Source organism: Protopterus annectens, chromosome 4.part1 (assembly GCF_019279795.1).
Source record: "Protopterus annectens isolate FY-2018-M chromosome 4.part1, PAN1.0, whole genome shotgun sequence".
Lineage (NCBI taxonomy): Eukaryota > Metazoa > Chordata > Ceratodontiformes > Protopteridae > Protopterus > Protopterus annectens.
The window spans coordinates 164073082-164095060 of record NC_056734.1 but is presented as its reverse complement, the minus strand read 5'-3'; the positions used below and the strand labels follow the sequence as shown (position 1 = coordinate 164095060).

General features: G+C 43.2%; 1 protein-coding gene across 1 annotated transcript in view; it reads left to right on the top strand.

Annotated features, from left to right (window-relative positions):
- Positions 1-21979, top strand: part of PRKCI (protein kinase C iota) — a 1721954-nt gene that overhangs the window by 559829 nt on the left and 1140146 nt on the right. The window contains exon 5 of the mRNA XM_044070065.1: positions 3950-4035. Within this exon, the coding sequence (XP_043926000.1) occupies positions 3950-4035 (86 nt within the window). The remainder of the gene's footprint in view (positions 1-3949; positions 4036-21979) is intronic.

Here is a 21979-nt window from a genome sequence, read left to right as displayed (position 1 = left end):
TTTCTTAACTGTAATAAGACCTTACATTGTCTTGTTAATGTTTTTTTATATGAGACTGGCATGTATAAAAGTTGTCCTTTCTGTTGCTGTTGCCTACAGAGGATAACAAGTTATGTTCTGTCTTACCTATTTTTCCTTAATGTTTTGTGTGTGCCAGTAGAAAGTCTAAATAAATGGTATACTGCTGAACTTTTGCGTTTGTTATGATAACGTTCCTACCTCCTAAGGGTTACCTAGTATAGCTTGAGAATCTACCTAAATGTTACATTGATCCTCTTTGAACAAAATAATACAACTATTTATTTATTTATCTATTGCGTTTGTTTGCTGGGAAAGTCCACTGGGCCTAAAATGAGCCCATTTTCATTGGAGGCCTGGGGAGAAAAGCTCCACATTTAATTACATACAAGGAAATATTGTACACAATACAGAGTATACAAAACAGTAGTAATACCTTAAAATAAAATTGATAGTGAAACATAGTTTACAGTCATGAGAAAATACAATGCATTCAAATAACATACAAGTATACATGTATATGTAGAATTTTTAGCAGTGAGGAGAATTAATTTAAGGGGTAAAAATACAAGGAAACAGATGGGTTATGGTAGGGATAAAGCAAGCTGAAGTGACAGCAGAAGGAGTTAGTATGGTAGAGAGAAGGGGAAGATATACCAGTAATTGAATGGAGAGAAGGGGAAGATATACCAGTAATTGAATGGAGAGAAGGGGAAGATATACCAGTAATTGAATGGAGAAGAGTAAGTTTCCAGAGAGGGAAGTCAGGTTTTGAGGTTATCTGTTAGGGTGCAGGTGCATAGCCAGTTAGAAGAGAGATGTAGTCTGAGGGATTTTTTTAAAGGAAGTAGGATTACTGATGGTCCTGATTGAAGAAGGGAAATAATTCCATAGCTTAGAGACAGTAAAAAGAATACATTTGGCTGGCTGAGAGCGTAGGTTTATCAACATTCAATAGCATTTTGTTTTCAGACCTAAGGTGTCTTATTAGGATGGTACATGGTCAGTATGGAGGAGAGGGATGAGCAGGTTGCTGGGTAGTAAATAAGTTTATGGGCAGTAGTTAATTGTAGCTAAGTGAGGTAGTGAAGGAATTCGAGCCAATTTAGTTGATGCAGAGAGGAACAGTGGTGGATGGAGAATTTAGCATTTGTAACAAATTTGGCAACTTTGTTGTAGCACAAGTCGAGTTTAGTTTTCAGGGAGGACTGAATATTGGTGAGGATGGGGGCACCATATAAGAGAGTTGGAAGTAGGAATGATAAGGCAAGAGCCTGTTTAGAAGAGAAGTTAAGAAAATAGCTGTGCCTGTAAAGGACTCCCAGCTTTTGATGTTTTTGTTTGGTGTTACTGTAGATATGAAGGTCAAAAGTTAATCATCAATGATGACACCAAGCAATTTGGTACTAGGGACAACTTCAATGATGGTATTATTTTGGGAATGAAAAGTGAATTCACACTTGTTAACAGGACTAGATTTTTGGGGTTAAATATTAAGAGTTTTGTTTTATTGGGTTTGAGGGCGAGATGGTTCTGTAACATCCAGGTATCTGTTGAAGTAAATGCTTCTTGGGTGAGACGCTGTAGTGCAGAGACAGATTTAGAAGAGCAGATAATAAAATCATCTGCGTATTGGATAATAGTACTGTGGGTAAGAGTGTTATGAACGTTATTGACAAATATACTGAATAAAAGGGGATCCAGTATAGATCCCTGGGGGTACCCCTGTATTTGTATTGATGAAAGGGGAAAAGGAGTGCTGCCATATAGTAGATTGCTGCCTGTTGCTGAGATAGTTAGAAAACCAGTGTAAGGTAGGGGGAGAGATGCCTAGGTTGGAGAGTTTAGTAAGCAGAAGGGAGTGGGAAACTGTGTCTGATGCTTTTGGTAGATCAAGAAAGAGTGCAGAGACTATGGAGCCAGCATCTTGAGCTCTGTTTACGGTGTCCAGGAAGGAAATGAGGGCAGTGCTAGTGCTATGTCCAGGCCTAAAGCCATGTTGAGTGGAGGAAAGGAGTTGGCGTTTAATCAGATAGCTAAGTTAGCTGAGGGTGAATGCACCTCTCTAGTATTTTGTAGATGGGGAAAAGAATGGTTGATAGGTCGGACGTTTGAGATGTCAGAGTTGTTGCCACCTTTATGAAGTGGGAGAACAAATGCTTTTTCCAGATATCAGGTATACATGATTCATGAATGGACCTATTGATGAGAGTGCTGATTGGGTATGCAATGGAGGAGGCTGATAGTTGTAAGAATTCTACAGGTAAGTTATCTGGGGCATTGGTACATGGTTTTAGTTTGTGAAGAAGTTTTTGTATGGTTGAGGTAGGTATGGGAGAGAGTGAGAAAGGTAGAGAAGTAGATGGGGAATGTACTGGTGGTGGTTCTAGTGGGTCTATGTTGATAGGTGGGAAGGTGGTAGTAAGCTTAGTGATGGTGTCAATAAAATATGAGTTAGAGTGAAGCTAACTCTGAGGCAATTTTTTCTGGGTTTGGGCATGGATTATTGTTAGTTCCTGGATAGAGTAGGGAGTTGATTGCTCCCCAGATTTTCTTGGGGTTTTGTTTGTTGGTTTTGGATGGTTTGGAAGTATGTAAGGTACTTAACATTACCAGCAGATCTTCAGTGAGAGGTCACTTAAACATTTAAGCTTCCTGCCGCCTTTTTTTTGTTAAATCTTTGTAATGTTGGAGGAATGTTTTTTACTTTCTGACGATAACGTATGTTTATATTATCCACTTAACTAGCATTTGCTTCTTTCCATTTGGTAGTTTACTGCTGCTGCACTTTTAGGTGCTTTTGTACTCTGTCACACATTTATTTTGGGTTTGAGCAGTTCTGCATCACTGGATTTTATATACCAGCTGGATTAGTGTTTTTACAATGCATAATGCATGCCCTTATTATACTTCATTTTCTTGTATTTTGACAGCTGCATGCTTTTTTTTTTTTTGAAGATGTGTTGTATACATTTTTGTAACATTTTTTCAGGGTATTTGTTCACTGTATGCTACAGTACTGGTTAAAAATGGAATTTAATTTCTAATACCTCATTTCCCTGTGAGGTCAAGGCCTTGAACTGAAGAGAGCAATGAATGTTGTGGAGATTCATGAGAGTCTTGCACCACCTACATCAGTACCTTGCTTGGTGTGATATTGGGGTTAGTTCCTTGCAGAGAAAATGGCCAATGCTTGAAAATAGAATACAAAAGATCTATAAATTCATATGTTGAGAAGAAATCAGTGCAGTAGAATATCACAAAGGTCTGCTATTATTTTAAGTACGTACACAGGTCTATTTTCTGCAACTGTGCCTGTAAATTTTTTTTGTCTTTTGGATGACTTAGTTGTCCAACAGCATATACTTGTGCAGAGACAGATCTCTTGTACACCTTGTAAGTTGTACTCAGTTGTGAAGCTGCTGTGTCTGTGGGGAAAGGATTCTGGCAACTTCAAAGCACTAGCAGATTGTACTGTCTTTAACAACAAACCAGGGTTCACATGGGTTGGTATAGCTACCAAGTAATAGTGTAGCTCTCATCAGGTGGCTGATGTTTCTTTGCTGGAATGGAGCCAAAGTTGAGAGGTTCTTCAGTGTTTTTTCATGCCACTAGGTTTTTATATTTATCTGTTTTGTTTGGAGCCATAACTCTGAACATCTGAAGATGTGTCCCTTTCCTGCAGCCTTCACAGCCTATGCTTTACTCAGGATGGATGGGGGCAGACTTTTCTCTGAAGGATGGGGTGTTGAGCATTTGTTGAGGGGAAAAAAATGGCCACAGTAGTTCCTGGGAAAAAGAAACATGTTAAGAGAAGAGTGAATATGAACGTCTGTTATGGTGAATGCCTCACACAGCTACATTTATTTTTGTTTTTGTATGTGCAGACTACGTAGAGTTATTTCACTTTTCTCTTTTTCCCCTCTATTAGAGTCCATCTACCGCAGGGGTGCTCGTCGCTGGAGGAAGCTTTATTTCGCAAATGGGCACACTTTCCAAGCCAAAAGATTTAATAGGGTAAATAAATAATACATTTGTCTTTGCAGTAGCCCACTGAGATTCCTGGCAGTTGCAGTTAGGAAGTTGTGTTTGAGAGGATGATTTGTTTGCACATTTAGTAGTTAAGTTGCATTCCAAGAAGAAGACTGTGTTTACCAGAACTTTCCTTCAACAGGCTGTACCATAACTACTTTTGCAGCACATTGCATTCAGTACTATGTTAGACAGTCAGTAATGCTGTAGTCTTTTTAAATGTTTACTGACTGTGACATGCATAAGTTAGTATCTTTGAAGTATATTATTCTTTATCACTAGAGGAATAGTGTCTGCCCCCTCCCCCACAATTATTTTCATAACCACAGTTTCTATTGATACGTTTGGTTGAAAAGATCTGCATAGTGCCTTTTACTCCATGTGCTCTTTACCATAATAACTGTGTCTTTCTTTAAAAAAGCAAATAAGTTAAATCTGTATTGATGTCAACTGCAAGTGAGAAGAATAGGAGAAAGTAAGCAAGTGAAATATTTACAGCATAGTTTAAGTATTGGTTTGCACAGTGTTTTTTTTTTATTGTGGTTATTAATTTGAGCATGTTTTCAACATAAAGGCTTAACATTGTCTGTGCTGCAACTAGTACATGAAAGCCACAAACTGAGCTAACCCATTCAGTGTGAGCATTACATACACAGTGTTAGCAGTGGATTCCACCAGTACTATATTCAATGCAAAATCCCTTTAAATCTGCTTTGGGCTTCAACAAAAGGAAATGTGCTGTGCTGTTTTGTTTTCGTTGCTATCCCGAAAGCCTACCTTTCATCATGTCCCACTGCCTCCTTGGCCTGAGGCTGCCTTTTTTTTCACTGTCATGTACAGATGTTTAATAACTGTTTGCCTTATGTGATTGTAATAGTGAAATTAATTCAACTAGCTGTTGCCATTAGTGATGCTCTGATGTGTTGCAGATGTGCATGCCATTTGAAGCCGTCAATATTTGTGTTGAGGGCATTTCTAAAGTTTTGCTGCACTATCTATGTTACACTGTCTTCTGTAAGCTTGAGAGATTTGCTGGATATTTTCAGCAGTTCAGACGGTTTTAAACATTTTCAGAAAGGGAATCAGTTTTAAGGAAGGGTTCATTCCAAGGCAAGGCCACATCTTTGTTCCCCACTAATTTTAGAAATTATTTTCTTATGTTGTCTTTTTTCACTCCCTTCTTTACCGCTCCCTACCATTTGGTAGAAGGCTAGCTGTGTTTGCAGTTTAATTGCAGACATCATTTCAGACAAATGGTTAAAGAGGTGTTCTCATTAAACTGCACATCGGAAATGAAATGCATTTATAGTCCATTCTCTGTGATTCCTCCACAACAGTTGGATCTGACTCTGGCCTTGGTTTATCACTTAGTTGACATAATGGTAATTGAGAATTCCTCTGCAGAGTAAAGAAAAGTTTATACTTTTTCTGCTTCTGAGATAAAGATGGGGACTGGAGGCTAGTAATGGATATGTTTAACTCTGAATATATTTGTAATATAAAAAATAAACAAGATGTTAATGCTGTGCTATCGACTTTCTCAACTGCCTCGTATGACTTTTGTGGTAACTCTAGATATAGTGGATACCTGCTTGTATAATCCTTAGAGGTAATCCCACCAGCAGTACCTCATATATTTGAGTGGGAATAAGTACTTTCAATTCATGTTTTTAAAACATTTTTTTTTTTTTTTTTTGCTGTTTATGAAGTGTTTACTAAGCATATAACCCCAGTATTTGATCATCTCAGACTTTGTGGCGGGGCACATCCTTGGGTAGAAGACTGTACTGCATGCAAGTTTTAATTTTGATTTCCACAGGTTTAATGCTCCGATATCACATTTACAACAACGTCAGGTAGTGAAAAATATGGTACCACTCTAATGCTAACATCTCAGAATGTTGATGTTCCTCGTGTTTCACTGTTGCAGTCATTATATTTGGGTTATCTGCTTGCAGTAGCCCTCAGCTGGCCTGATTAACAAAGTCTTGGGTCCTGCATCGGATGTTTCCATGATGTCAGGGGTATAAAACATGCAGCCGACGCCATTACATCAGTCTTTCTTGCTGTGCGGTGCCCAACACAGAAGCAGTTTGCAAGTGCCGGTCATTTCGTTTTCGGGTTTCAGAACCAAAGTCTTCAACTAAAGCCAAGTACCCCGTTGGGGAAACTTTTTCTTGCTCCTTACTGATGTCAGTAAAAGTTCGTAATTGCATTACTTGTGGAAAGCAAATACCTCACAAAGATTTTCATTCGTACTGTATTCCTTGCCTGGGCCCTGACCATGATGTACCTATCTGTCGGTTTTGTGCTTTATTTAATCAGCGCACTATCCGCCGTCTGTATATTTTCACCTCTAAATATTTCGGTTCTCGGTTTTATTATCCAGAAATGTCATCTGTTAGCCATCCGACTATCGGGATTCAAAAAAAATGCAAAGATAGACAGAGACAGGCCGCCTAGGTCCAAAGCTGCCGACGACGCTTCTCCTAAGCCACTCACCAGTTCGCCGGTACTCAGTGAGCCGCTTTCGCAGCCCCTGACATCCGCTACTTCTGATTCGCAGGCTTCTACTGAGACCCATTCAGAGTCCGGTATGCCGCGAGATGCTTCAGCTGTGGAACCTGCAGATGTCTCTACCTTGGATGGGTCTGGAGCCGCTGTGCAGGCACCGGCTTCTGAGGGTGTATTCAGGCCTACAGACTTGCATATTAAACTGACACCTCCTTCTTCATTTAGGCCTAAATCTCGAACCGTGCCTAGGAAACTGAAGCCCAGGCCGCATGCTCAGACCTCTATACCTAAAAAAAAAAAAGAATGGCTGAAGATCTTGGGGGAAGCCAACCTCCCCCTTCTAAGAGACCTAGGACTGAAGTTGTTTATGAATCTTCTGACCATGATTCTGATTTTTCTGATTCTTCTGATGATCTGGGTTTGCCCTTATCTACTTATGAGGATTCTGATGCAGAGGACTGTATTCCCTCTGCTTCCCCTCCAGAGGATTTTTCGTTTGGTGAAACCTTACATACTCTAAGGGAGCATTTCCACTGGGAAAGCCAGGATTTTTCTGATTCAAAAAAGAGGCTTAGGGATTTCTTACTCCTGCCTCAGCATAGGCCTTTAGCTATACCTCCTGTACTAGACATTGTTGATGATGCCTTTTCGGAGTCTAGTTTGGCCCCTGATTCTTTGCCTCCTGCTCCCAGAAAACCTGACAGATATTACAGGGTTTCTGATTCACACAAGTGTATTTTTAAAAATCCTATTGCGGATCCAGAGACTATTTCACAGGGACCCAAGGGCATTAAGGCTTCTACTGCTAAAAATCCTTCCCCTTCTGATAGAGACTCCAGAGCGCTGGATGTATGGGGTAAGAAGGTTTACACTTTTGCAACCTCGGCCATTAGGGCTTTAAACTGCCAATTTCATATGTTAAAGTATCAGCAACATGTTATTGGGTTGCTTAAACAGAAAATGCTGTTGATTCCTGACTGTGCTGAAAATAAAGAATTTACAGGATTTAATGCATTTTGCTGAACAGGTTGGTAAACAATACTTTGCAATGTGGATTTGATTCATTAGAGGCCTCTTGCATGGCTGCTGTTACTGGGTCTCAGAAGGCTTGCTTGGCTTTAGCAGTCTTTGCCTGATCATGTTAAAGCTAAACTGTTGGATGCTTCCTTAAGTCAGGTCCGCCTGTTTGGCAACAAAGCTGAGGAAGTTCTTAAAGAGATGGAAGATTAAGCTAAATCTATGCAAACTGTTAAAGATTTCTTGCAAGTTCAGCCTCCTAGATTTAGTAGGCATTGGCCCTCTAAGAACTGGTCCTTTCCAGCCCCTTCTAGGTCTTCTCAAGCCAAACACAGACACAGCAGAAACCCCAGATTTCAGTCCCAGAGGGGACACGAGACTAAGCAGTGGGGAATTTCCGCACCCAAATCTGGGAGTAGTAAGATTCCCCCTTTTGGAAAACTGTCTCAATGACTTGCTTTTAAAACTTCCAAGCACTTCCCAACTGAATGCTCCTTTAGGCGGAAAGATTGGTCTGCAGGCCAAAAACTGGGAACCCATTATCCAGGACAAATGGGTTTTAAATATAGTGTCCCAAGGATACAGATTTCACTTCCACATGTTACCAACATCAAGCAGGTGGCCAGATCTACCCCCAAATCAGTGGGTAGAGGCCCAAAATCAAGTTCTCGCTATCTTAAGCATGGGGGCTACTCAGTTGGTACCAGAAGAAGGAAAAGGGACAAGGTTTCTATTCGAGACTTTTCCTGGTACCCAGAAAAAACAATTCACAGTGTCCTATCCTGGACCTGTCTACTCTAAACACCTTTTTGGTGATTCTAAAATTCAAGATGCTGACTCTTCACTAATTGCTTCCTATTCTAGGCAAAGATGCCTGGTTGGCAACACTAGATTTAAAGGAAGCATACCTGCACATCCCAATCGGGGAATCTTGCAGAAGATACCTACGCTTCAAAGCAGGCTACACTCACTATCAGTTCTCTGCACTGCCCTTTGGCTTATCTACTGTGCCCAGGGTATTCACAAAGTGCCTAGCTCCAGTCATTGCATTTTGCAGGCAAAGGAATATTCAAATATACCCATACCTGGACGATTGTCTAATTCAGGCAGAAAGCCAGGACATACTTTTGAATCATCTGGCCTTTGCTCAAAGGGTGCTGACTTGTCTGGGATACATCATAAACGAAAAGAAATCACACCTGGTACCCTGTCAACAAAATGTATTCCTGGGAGCAAGCTTGAATACAACTTCCCAGATGGCTTTCCTCACGCCAGAGAAACAGATTCATCTGACAACCTACTTCAAGCAAGTGGCCACAAAAACCCAGCTATCTGCAAGGCAAATACTGCAAGCCTTGGGGTTCATGGCCTCCAGCATTCTTCTAATTCCATATGCAAGGCTGCATATGAGTAAACTACAATGGTATCTCAAAAGCCTATGGTGTCAACATTCACAAGATCTAAAAGCAGTGATTCCTGTCATACCTTGCCTATGCCTAGAATTCCTTTGGTGGGCAGAGGCCTGCCATCAAAACAGGGGACTACCATTCACAGTACCCCCTGCCGCCCAAACCTTAACAGATGCATCAGACTATGCATGGGAGGGCTCACGTGGTAGGGAAGTGCATTCAAGGCAAATGGATCCCAAGTCAAATGCACCTGCACATAAATCAAAAGGATGTGTTAGCTGTACAGAATGCTCTGACAGCCTTCAAGGACCACATTCTTCCAGGACAACTAATGGTAAAGACAGACAACACCACTGTCATGTGGTACATAAGCAGGGGGGTGCACATTCTTACCCCCCCTGCAGACTAGCCATGGCATTGTGGAACACAGCCTTGAGCTACCTAGTGAATCTACAAGCTCAATTCCTACCAGGAAAACTAAATACACTGGCAGACGGACTAAGCAGAAAACCTCATGGACCCACACGAGTGGAAACTGGAACCAAGGATTTTCAACCTGTTGACAAGCAAGTGGGGGAGCCCAGATATAGACCTGTTTCCCTCCTCCCAGAACCATCAATTGGACACATTTTGCACAAGGATTCCCCACAAGCTAGCTTGGAAAGTGGATGCTCTATCCTTCAGCTGGAAAAAACAATCAATTTATGCCTTTCCTCCTCTGCCTCTGCTCTCCAAGGTACTACTAAAGATCAAACAGGACAAGCCAAGGATGATTTTAATTGCACCAGACTGGCCACACCAACACTGGTGTACCCCCTCTTGCGCAGTGTCACATTTGGCCCCATGGCACCTGCCTCAGACTCCTTCCCTGTTGTCTCAGCAGGAGAACAAGGTTCTGCACCCTCAACTGCAAACCCTGAACCTAGCAGAATGGCTAATTACTTAATCTCTCCTTTACCATCCCTCAGTAAATCAGTGATGGATATCATTTTAGAGGTAAGGAGGCTAGTACTAGAAAATCTTATGCTGCAAAATGGAAAAGTTTTTGTGCCCGGAGTCCGTCTCAAGGGATGAGCGCAGCAGTTCCCAATTTACCTCAGATTATACAATACTTGACTGAGATGCTTCATAAGGGCTTGTTCTTTTCCTCTATCAAAATTCATGCCTCAGCCATTTCAGCTCATTACAGCACAGAGCCTCCCCTCTTCTCTCACCCTCAGAGGGGCCAAAAACTTAAGGTCACCTAGGGGAGCTCCAACTCCAGCCTGGGACCTTAACTTTGTCTTGGAGAAACTCACTCGTCCTCCTTTTGAGCCAGCTGCTACTGCAGATTTAAAATTCCTTTCCTGGAAAACAGCTTTCCTTTTAGCAATCACTTTTGCAAGAAGGTTATCTGAATTACAGGCCCTTATGGCAGTGGAGCCTTTCATTGTCTTTCATGCAGACAGGGTGTCCTTCAGAACCAATCGCTCCTTCATGCCCAAGGTGGTATCCAGTGTGGCTCTTAATCAGTCCATTCATTTGCCTACCTTCTTTCCTAACCCACAGAACAAAGGGGAACGGATACTTCACTCCTTAGATGTGCATAGACAATTTAGATTTTACTTGGACAGGACTAAACCTCAAAGGAAATCTGAACTGCTGGTGGCATTTGCTGCAGGGACAGAAGGGAAAGCTATTTCAAAGCAAACCATTTCAAAACGGATAGGCCACTGCATTCATTTCTGCTACGAGCACCATGGAAAACCTATCCCACAGGGCATCAGACCCCATTCAACCAGGGCTGCATCTACCTCCGCAGCCTTTCTCAGGGGCATTCCTACCAATGACATCCTAGAAGCTGCTACCTGGAGTTCTGTACGTACTTTCACCAAGCATTATCATTTGCCAATTTTCTCTAAATCCAGAGCTGGCTTTGCCACTGCAGTCTTGCAGGGTCTTATAGCTGGTCCTAATTCTGTTTAAATTTCTCCTCCCAACCTTAGCTTTAGGAATCTACCCAAATGTAATGACTGCAACAGTGAAACACGAAGAACATAGTACAGTTGTGTGCACTTACCATAAATGTAGATGTTCCAGTGTATTCACTGTTGCAGTCCTGGATGTTCATCATGTTTCACTGTTGCAGTCATTACATTTGGGTAATCTGCTGGCAGGTTGCCCTCAGTCGGCCTGATTAACAAAGTGTTGGGTTCTGCGTCAGTTGCTGTCCCTTCTTCTGTGATGTCAGGTCGTCAGGGGTATAAAACATGCAGCCGACGCCATTACATCAGTCTTTCTTGCCGGGTGGTGCCCGAAGCAGGAGTTCGCAAGTGCCGGTCGTCCGACTCCTGAAATATTCGTTTTCGAGTTTCATAACCAAAGTCTTCAACTTAAAGCTAAGTACCCCGTTGGGGAAACTTTTTCTTGCTCTTTACCAATGTCAGTAAAAGTTAATCATTGTATTACTTGTGGGAAACAAATACCTCATAAGGATTTTCATTTTTACTGTATTCCTTGCCTAAGCCCTGACCATGACGTACCTTGCTGTCAGTTTTGTGCTTTATTTAATCAGCGCACTATCCGTCGTCGGTATATTTTTGCTTCAAAATATTTCGGTTCTCTGTTTAATTATCCAGAAATGATGCAAAGAAGAAGACAGAGACAGGCTGCTGAGGTTCAAAACCGCTGCTGGCGCTTCTCCTAAGCCAGTTGCCAGTTAGCCTGTACTCAGTGAGGCGCTTTCACAGCCCCTGATACCCGTTACTTCTGATTCGCAGGTCTCTACTGAGACCCATTCGGAGTCCGGTATGCCTTGAGATGCTTCACATATGGAACTCACGGATGTCTCTACCTTGGATGGGTCCGGAGCTGCTGAGCAGGCACCGGCTTCTGAGGGTGTATTCAGGCCTACAAATTTGCATATTAAACCAACTCCAGCTTCAGTGCTAAGGCCTAAATCTCGATCTGTGTCTAAAAAACCGACGCCCAGGCCACATGTTCAGGCTCCTATACCTAAAAAACAAATAATCAAAATGGCTGAAGATTTAGTTACTCTAATCAGGGGTAGTCAACCCCCCCAAGAGGCCTAGGATTGAATTTGACTATGAATCATCTGAACAGGTCTCTGTTTCTTCCGACTCTTCTAATGATCTGGATTTATCCATACCTACTTATGAGGACTCTGATGCAGAGGATTCCATTCCCTCTGCTTCTCCGCCTGAGGATTTCTCTTTTGAGAAACTTTACATACCTTAAGGGAGCATTTCCACTGGGAAAGTCAGGATTTCTCTGAATCCAAAAAAAGGCTTGGTGATTTCCTTCTTCTTCCTCAGCATAGGCCTTTGGCTATATCTCCTGTATGAGATATTGTTGATGTGTTTTCGGAATCCAGTATGGCCCGATTCCTTGCCTCCAGCCCCTAGCAAACCAGACAGGTACTACAGAGTTCCTGAGTCCCACAAATTTATTTTCAAAAATCCTGTTGCGGACCCTGAAACCATTTCCCAGGGGCCCAAGGACATTGAGGCTTCTACTGCTAAAAATCCTACCCCTTCTGATAGAGACTCCAGGGCGCTGGATATGTTGCGTAAAAAGGTTTATACTTCTGCAACCTTAGCAATCAGGCCTTTAAACTGTCAATTCCATATGCTAAAATATCAACAGCATATCATGGGATTGCTTAAACAGAAAATGATGTTGATTTCTGACTGTGTGGAGAATAAAGATTTGCAGGATTTATTGCATTCAGCTGAACAAGTTTGCAAACATACTTTGCAATGTGGTTTTGATTCTGTAGATGCCTCTTGTAGGGCTGCTGTTATGGGTCTGTGCTTAGAAGGCATGCTTGGCTTAAGGAGCAATCTCTGCCTGATCATGTTAAAGCAAAACTTTTGGATGCTCCTTTACAGCAGGATTGCTTATTTGGCAGTAAGGCTGAAGAAGTTCTAAAAAAGAATGAAGATAAAGCTAAATCTATGCAAACTGTGAAAGATTTCTTACAAGTGCAACCACCTAGATTTAATAGGCTTTGACCTACTAAGAACTGGTCCTTTCCAGATCCTTCCTGAGCCACTACGGCCAAACCCAGACATTCCAAAACCACCAGATTACAGTCCCAAGGGACTTCCCGAACTAAGCAATGGGCTGCTTCCACTTCCAAATCTGGAAACAACAAGGCACCACCCTATGGTAAACAGTCTCTATGACTTCCCTTTGAAATTATCAAGCACTTATTAGCCGCCCTTTTGGGGGGAAAACTGGCTCTTCATTTCAGAAACTGACCACTTATAACCCAGGACAAATGGGTTTTAAATATAGTGTCCCATTGATACAGATTTCATTTCCATGTGCTGCCAACTCCAAACGGGTGGCCAGACCTGCCCACAAATCTGTTGGCAGAGGCTCAGAAACAAGTACTTTCTCTCCTAAACATGGGGGCTAGTCAGCTAGTACCAGAAGAGGAAAAGGGACAAGGTTTCTATTCCAAACTTTTCCTGGTACCCAGAAAAGACAAATCATGGCATCCAATTCTGTCTACTCTAAACACCTTTCTGGACATTCCAAAATTCGAGATGCTGACTCTTCACCAATTACTTCCTATGCTAGGCAAGGATGCCTGGTTGGCAACTCTCGACTTGAAAGAGGCTTACCTGCATATCCCAAATCAGGGAATCTTGCAGAAGATTCCTACACTTCAAAGCAGGCTGCATGCATTATCAGTTCTCTGCACTGCCCTTTGGCTGGTCTACTGTGTCCAGGGTATTCACAAAGTGCCTGGCTCCAGTAATTGCATTTTGGAGGCAAAGAAATATTCAAATATATCCATGCCTAGACGATTGTCTAATTCAGGAAGAAAACCAGGCCATTCTTCTAAAACATCTGGCGTTTGTAAAAAGATTTCTAACCTGTCTAGGGTACACCATAAACGAAAAGAAATCTCAACTGTTACCCTCTCAAAAAATTACATTCCTGGGTGCAAGCTTGAATACAACTGCCCAGATGGCTTTCCTTACGCCAGAAAAGCAAATTCATTTGGTGACTTACTTCAAACAGGTGGCCACAAAAACCCTGCTATATCTGCAAGGCAAATACTGCAAGCCTTTGGGGTTCATGGCCTCATGCATTCTTCTAATTCCATATGCAAGACTGCATATGAGGAAACTTCAATGGTACTTAAAAAGTTTATGGAGTCAGCATTGTCAAAGCCTGGAAACAATGATTCCTATCATACCCTGCCTGCACTTAGAGTTCCTATGGTGGGCAGAGGCCTGCCACCAAAACAAGGGACTACCATTCACACCACCCCCTGCCGCCCAAACCCTAACTACAGATGCATCAGACTATGCATGTGGGGCTCATCTGGCAGGGAAGTGCATTCAGGGCAAATAGAGCCCAAATCAAATGCACCTTCATATCAATCAAAAAGAAATGCTAGCTGTACAGAATGCTCTGACAGCCTTCAAGGACCACCTTCATCCAGGACAATTGCTGATAAAGACGGACAACACCACAGATGTTCATCGTGTTTCACTGTTGCAGTCATTACAATTGGGGATGTTCATCTTGTTTCACTGTTGCAGTCATTACTCTTGGGTTATCCTGCTGGCAGGCTACCCGCAGTCGGCCAGAATTCCAAAGTCTAGGTCCGGCGTCTGTTGCTGTCGCCTCTTCCCTGACGTCAGTGCGCCAGGGGTATAAAAGATGCAGTCGACGCCATTTTCTTTAGTCTTTCTTGCCACGCGGTGCCCGAAGCAAAAGCAGTTCGCAAGTGCCGGTCAGCCGACTCCTGAGATTTTCAAAGCTGAATTTCAGAACCAAAGTCTTAAATTTAACAATTGTATTTCTTGTGGGAAGCAAATACCTCATAAGGATTTTCACTCTTACTGTATTCCTTGTCTAGGCCCTGATCATAACGTTGCTAGCTGTCGGTTTTGTGCTAGATTTAACCAACGCACTATCAAGCGTCTGTTCGATTTTGCATTTCATTACTTTGGGCGAAGATTTAATTATTATAATGCCAGCGGAACAGCCGACAACCGGAGTTTACAAAAAACGCAAGGGCAAGGATAGGCATCCGAGGTCCAAAACCGACGATGAAGCCTCTTCTAGGCCATTCGCCAGTTCTCAGTGAGGCGCTTTCACAGTCCCTGGCGCCCACTACCTCAGAGCCACAGGTCGCTACCGACTCCCACGTGGAGCTGACTGGGCCTCTGGAAACTCCAAGGTATTGGACACTCTGAAATCAATCCCTCAGGTGGGTCCGGAGCCGCTGAGCAGGCATCGGCTTCTGAGGGTGTCTTCAGACCTACACAACTATATGTTAAGCCATCTTCAGCTTCAAAGACAAAGACTAAAGCAGCTCTAAAGACAAAGAAACAACCACAGCATTCTCCTATTCAGACTCCCATGCCTAAAAAACAGATGCTCAAAATGGCCGAAGACCTAATTACCTTGATCAGGGGTTCCCATCCCCCTCCTGATAAGAGGCCTAGGCAAGAGACAGAGTAGGATTCTTCTGATCAGGTTTCTATTTCCTCTGATTCCTCTTTTGAACAGGATTACTCCATGCTTCCTTATGAGGATTCTAATGCTGAAGAATCAATTCCTTCAGCCTCTCCTCCTGAGGACTATTCTTTTGGGGAAACACTGCATACTATGAGGGAGCATTTCCACTGGGAGAGCCAAGATTATTCTGAATCTAAGAAAAGGCTCAGAGACTTCCTGCTTCTTCCTCAGCACAGACCCCTTGCTATTCCACCTGTTCTAGACATTGTAGATGTATTTTCAGAGTCCGGACTGTCCCCTGACTCTCTACGCCCTGCACCTGCTAAGCCAGACCGATACTACATGGTCCCGGATTCTCACAAATTCCTTTATAAAAACCCCGCTGCTGACCCAGAAACTATATCTCAGGGTCCCAAGGGGGGGTTAAAGCTTCCACTGCAAAAAACCCTGTCCCCTCTGATAGGGATTCTAGGGCCCTAGACAGATGGGGGAAAAAAGTTTACACTTCTGCTACCCTGGCTGTAAGGGCTTTAAATTGTCAATTTCATATGCTTAAATATCATCAATATTTAATGTCTTTACTTAAACAGAAAATGTTGACAAATACTGAATGTTAAACAAAAAAACAAAAATTGCCCAAACAACCATAAGGGAAGCTCGCAACACAGCTGGAAACTCCAAAATTAATTCAGTTGATTCAGTTTATTAGAACGCTACTAACACAGTACGTTTTCGACAGAAGTCTTCATCAGAAACAATATTGTTTCTGATGAAGACTTCTGTCGAAAACGTACTGTGTTAGTAGCGTTCTAATAAACTGAATCAACTGAATTAATTTTGGAGTTTGCAGCTGTGTTGCGAGCTTCCCTTGTGGTTGTTTGGGCAATTTTTTTTTTTGTTTATCAGTGCCTTTAAATACTTAATGTTCAGAGAACAAGGAATTGCAGGATTTATTGCATGCAACTGAACACCCGCGGTGGTGGTGGTGCTGCGGTAGCGTTGCCACCTCACAGTAAGACACTGTCCAGTTCGATTCTCAGCTAGAGCGTCTTCTGCATGGAGACATGCGTGAATGGGCGTACCTTCGTTGAAGGTTGTGCGTCAGGGCTGGTAACTCGGCATGTAAAAATCAACTACCAATCATTAGCGGACCGGAGTTCCGCTGTGGCGGCCCCTAACCGGGAAAAGCCGAAAGACTCAACATTGCATGCAACTGAACAAGTGGGAAAGCATACTTTGCAATGTGGTTATGATTCACTGGAGGTCTCTTGCAGGGCCGCTGTTACAGGTTCTGTTATTAGAAGGCATGCTTGGTTAAAGGAACAAAATCTGCCTGATCATGTTAAAGCAAAATTATTAGATGCACCATTACAGCATGATACTTTGTTTGGTACTAAAGCAGAAGAGGTATTGAAAAAAATGGAGGATAAAGCAAATTCCATGCAGACAGTCAAGGATTTCTTACAGGTACAGCCACCCAGGTTTAGCAGGAACTGGCCGTCTAAAAATTGGTCCTTTCCAGTCTCAGACCGACCACAAAGAGGCAGACACAGGCATCCCAGAGGCAGATCTCAGCCCCAAGGCTCATACAGGCCTAAACAATGGGGTGCTCCTACCTCCAAAAGCGGAGAAGACAAATCACAGCCTTACAGGAAACAGTCCCAATGACTTTCCTCTACCAGTTCCAGTTTTCTTTTGACAGCCCCCTTAGGGAGAAAACTAGCACTTTTTTCATCAAATTGACAAATCATTACCCAAGACAAATTGGTCTTGAACATAGTGTCCCAAGGCTACAGGTTCCATTTTCACACTCTGCCAAGGTCAAAGGGCATGCTAGACCTGCCACACAATCAATGGGCAGAGGCACAAAAACAAATTGCAGCCCTCATGGACATGAGGGCCATTCAGAAAGTACCACAACAAGAGCAGGGGCAAGGATTTTACTCCAGACTTTTCCTAGTGCCCAGGAAGGACAAAACCTGGAGACCAATTCTGGACCTGTCTATAATAAATACATTTCTGGAAGTTCCAAAATTCAAGATGTTGACTCTTCAGCAGCTACTGCCCATGCTAGGCAAGAGGGCTTGGCTCGTAACTTTGGACCTAAAAGTGGCATACCTGCATGTCCCAATCAGACAATCTTGCAGAAGATGCCTCAGATTCATAGCTGGCTCAATGCATTACCAATTCTCTGCACTGCCCTTTGGCTTATCTACTGCGCCCAGGGTCTTTACAAAATGCCTGGCACCATTACCATTAATTGCATTTTGCAGACAAAAAGGAATTCAAATATATCCATACTTGGACGACTGCCTAATTCAAGCAGAGAACAAAGACACTCTTCTAAAGCATCTGGCATTTGTAAAAAGATTACTAATTGGCCTAGGGTACAGAGTAAACGAAAAGAAATCAAAACTAGTGCCCTCTCAAGAGATAATATTCCTAGGTGCAAGCTTAAATACAACTGCCCAGATGGCTTATCTCACGCCAGACAAACAAAAACAACTGACTACTTACTTCAAGAACTTGGCAACAAAAACCCACCTATCTGCAAGGAAAATACTGCAGGCCTTGGGTTTCATGGCATCCTGCATTCTACTAATTCCATATGCCAGACTGCATATGAGGAAACTACAATGGTATCTGAAAAGTGTTTGGACTCAGCATTGCCACAGCTTGGAGACAGTAATTGCACTCATTCCCTGCCTACAGCAGGAGTTTCGATGGTGGGAAGAAGCCTGTCACCACAACAAGGGTCTGCCATTCAGTTTACCCACAGCCAGACAGACACTGACAACGGATGCATCAGATTATTCCTGGGGGGCCCATATGGCAGGAAAATGTACTCAGGGCACATGGCCTGCAAACCTGAGGCATCTTCACATCAATCAAAAAGAGATGCTAGCTGTTCAAAATGCCCTGACAGCTTTCAAGGACCTGCTTCATCCAGGACAGTTGCTGATAGACAGACAACACTACGGTCATGTGGTACATAAACAAGCAGGGAGGTACACATTCCTATCCCCTGTGCAGACGAGCAATGGCCTTATGGGACACAGCATTGGCTTTTCAAGTTCACCTGCAAGCACAATTCCTACCAGGAAAAACAAATATTCTGGCAGACGAACTAAGCAGAAACCTCATGGATCCCCACGAATGGAAACTGGATCCACAAGTCTTCAGCATGATAATAAGGAAATGGGGATGCCCAGACCTAGATCTATTTGCCTCCCCTCATAACTGTCACTTGCAGAGATTTTGCACAAGGATTTACCACAAGCAAGCATGGAAAGTGGACGCCCTATCCTTCAGCTGGAAAAATCTAACAGTATATGCTTTTCCCCCACTGCCTCTTCTTCCCAGAGTACTCTTAAAGGTCAGACAAGAGAAGCCAAAAATGATTCTGATTGCACCAGACTGGCCACGTCAGCACTGGTACCCAATCCTAAAGAGCTTGTCTCAAGGTCCAGCATGGATATTGCCTCAAACTTCTCACTTGCTGACCCAACAAAACAATCAGATCCTGCACAGCCAACTCAGGACCTTAAATCTGGCAGCATGGCTGATAATATAGCCATTCAGAACATTCCTCTTTCAAAAGCTGTTATGGATGTTATCTTGGAGGCCCAGTACCAGAAAATCTTATGCAGAAGTCCGAGTACCAGAAAATCTTATGCAGAAAAATGGAAGAGGTTCTGTGCTTGGAACAAGGAACAAGGCATTGCCACGTTTGTACCAAATATCCCTCAGATTTTACAATACCTAACTGAGATGCTGAATAAAGGCCTTTCTTTCTCATCAATTAAGATTCATGCCTCTGCCATTTCTGCACATTACAGTACGGAACCACCTATCTTTTCTCATCCTTTAATAAGGCAGTACCTCAGAGGGGCCAAAAACATTAGGCCTCCAAGGAGAGCACCAATTCCTGCCTGGGACGTCAATTATGTTTTGGAAAAACTCACACCGCCTTTTTTCGAGCCAGCATCAACAGCAGATATAAAATTCTAATCCTGGAAAACAGCTCTGCTCCTAGCCATAACCTCTGCAAGGCGAGTCTTGGAGTTGCAAGCACTCATGGCTGTGGAACCTTTCATCATTTTCATCCAGACAGGGTTTCTCTGAGGACAAACCCTACATTTATGCCCAAGGTGGTGTCCAGTGTGGCCCTCAACCAAACCATTCACTTGCCTACCTTTTACCCAAATCCACAGAAGGGTGAGAAAATTCTGCATTCTTTGGACATACATGGGTAGTTACGCTTCTACTTGGACAGAACTAAAGCTTTCAGAAAGACTGAGCAACTTTTAGTGTCTTATGCTGCAGGATATCAAGGAAAGGCCATCTCAAAACAGACCATTTCTAATTGGATAGGCCATTGCATCTGTTTCTGCTATTTTCAACATGGCAAATCAGTGCCTAAGGGCATTAGGCCTCATTCCACCAGAGCAGCAGCCACTTAAGCAGCCTTCCTCAGAGGAGTACCAACCAAAGAAATCTTAGAGGCTGCAACTTGGAGTTCAGTGCACACTTTTACAAAGCACTACCACTTGCCTCTCTACTCTTAAGTCCAGAGCAGGCTTCGCCACTGCAGTTCTGCAGGGTCTCATAGCCTCTCCTAATCCTACTTAGCCCAGCCACCCAACCTCAGCTTTGGGAATCTACCCAAGAGTAATGACTGCAACAGTGAAACACGATGAACATAGTACAGTTGTGTACCTACCATAAATGTAGATGTTCGAGTGTATTCACTGTTGCAGTCCAGGTTACCCACCCACCATCCTCCTTCTCTTTGCTGGGACTTATCTGCACTTCTTTGTCCTATACAACCTTTTTGGTGTATTTGCTTGTAGATGAAGGAAATGTTATTTTTATGCTTGCATTTCTTATTGGTATATTTTACAGCCTACCTATTTGGGGCACCTGACATCTGGGGCAATAAAAACTGAAGAAAATGGCATTGGCTGCATCTTTCATACCCCTGGCGCACTGACGTCAGAGAAGAGGCGACAGCAACCGACGCCGGACCTAGACTTTGGAATTCTGGCCGACTGCAGGTAGCCTGCCAGCAGGATAACCCAAGAGTAATGACTGCAACATTGAATACACTCGAACATCTGCATTTATGGTAGGTACACAATGGTACTTTATCCTGCTGGCAGGCTACCCGCATTTGGCCCGAGTTCCAAAGTCTAGGTCCGGCGTCTATTGCTATCGCCTCCTCCCTGACGTCAGTGCGCCAGGGGTATAAAAGATGCAGCCGACACCATCTTTCCTGCCGCGCGCTGCCCGAAGCAAAAGCAGTTCGCAAGTGCCAGTCGGCCGACTAATGAGATTTTCAGATTCGAATTTCAGATCCGAAGTCTTCATTAAAGCTAAGTACCCCGTTGGGTAAACATTTTTCTTGCTCCAGACCAATGTCAGAAAAAGTTAATAATTTTATTTCTTGTGGGAAGCAAATACCTCATAAGGATTTTCATTCTTACTGTATTCCTTGCCTAGGCCCTGACCACAACGTTGCAAGTTGTCGGTTTTGTGCTAGATTTAACCAATGCACTATTAATAAGCAGGGTGGTACACATTCCTACCCCCTCTGCAGACTAGTCGTGGCATTGTGGAACACAGCCTTGAGCTACCAAGTACAACTACAAGCTCAATTCCTGCCAGGAAAGCAGAATGTTCTGGCAGATGAACTAAGCAGAAATCTCATGGACTCTCACGAATGGAAACTGGAACCACCAATTTTCAACATGTTGACATGCAAATGGGGGAGCCCAGACATAGATCTTTTTGCCTCACCCCAGAACTACCAGTTGGACAAATTTTGCACAAGAACTCATCACAAAAAAGCCTGGAAAGTGGATGCTCTGTCCTTCAGCTGGAAAAACCCATCAGTCTATGCCTCTCCCCCTCTGCCTTTGCTCTCCAAAGTTCTACTAAAAGTCAAACAGGACAAACCAAAAATTATTTTGATTGCTCCAGACTGGCCTCGCCAACACTGGTACCCACTCCTGCGCAGTGTGTCACACATTTCTTTGTGGCACCTGCCTCAGACACATTCCTTACTGTCTCAGCAGGAGAACCAAATTCTGCACCCTCAGCTCCAAACATTGAATCTTGCAGCCTGGCTAATCCCTTAAATTCACCCTCAGCATCCCTCTGCAGACCTGTGATGGATGTCATTTTGGAGACGAGAAGACTTAGTACTAGAAAATCTTATGCTGACAAATGGAAAAGATTTTGTGCCTGGAATCGATCTCAAGGGATGAGCACAGCACTGCCCAATTTACCTCAGATTTTGCAGTACTTAACTGAGATGCTTCACAAGGGCCTGTCTTTTTCTTTCATAAAAATCCATGTCTTAGCCATTTCAGCTCATTACAACACAGACCCCCCCCCCCTTCTCTCATCCTCTTCTAAAGCAGTATCTCAGAGGAGCCAAAAACTTGAGACCATCCAGGAGAGCTCCAAGCCCTGCCTGGGACCTTAACTTTGTATTGCAG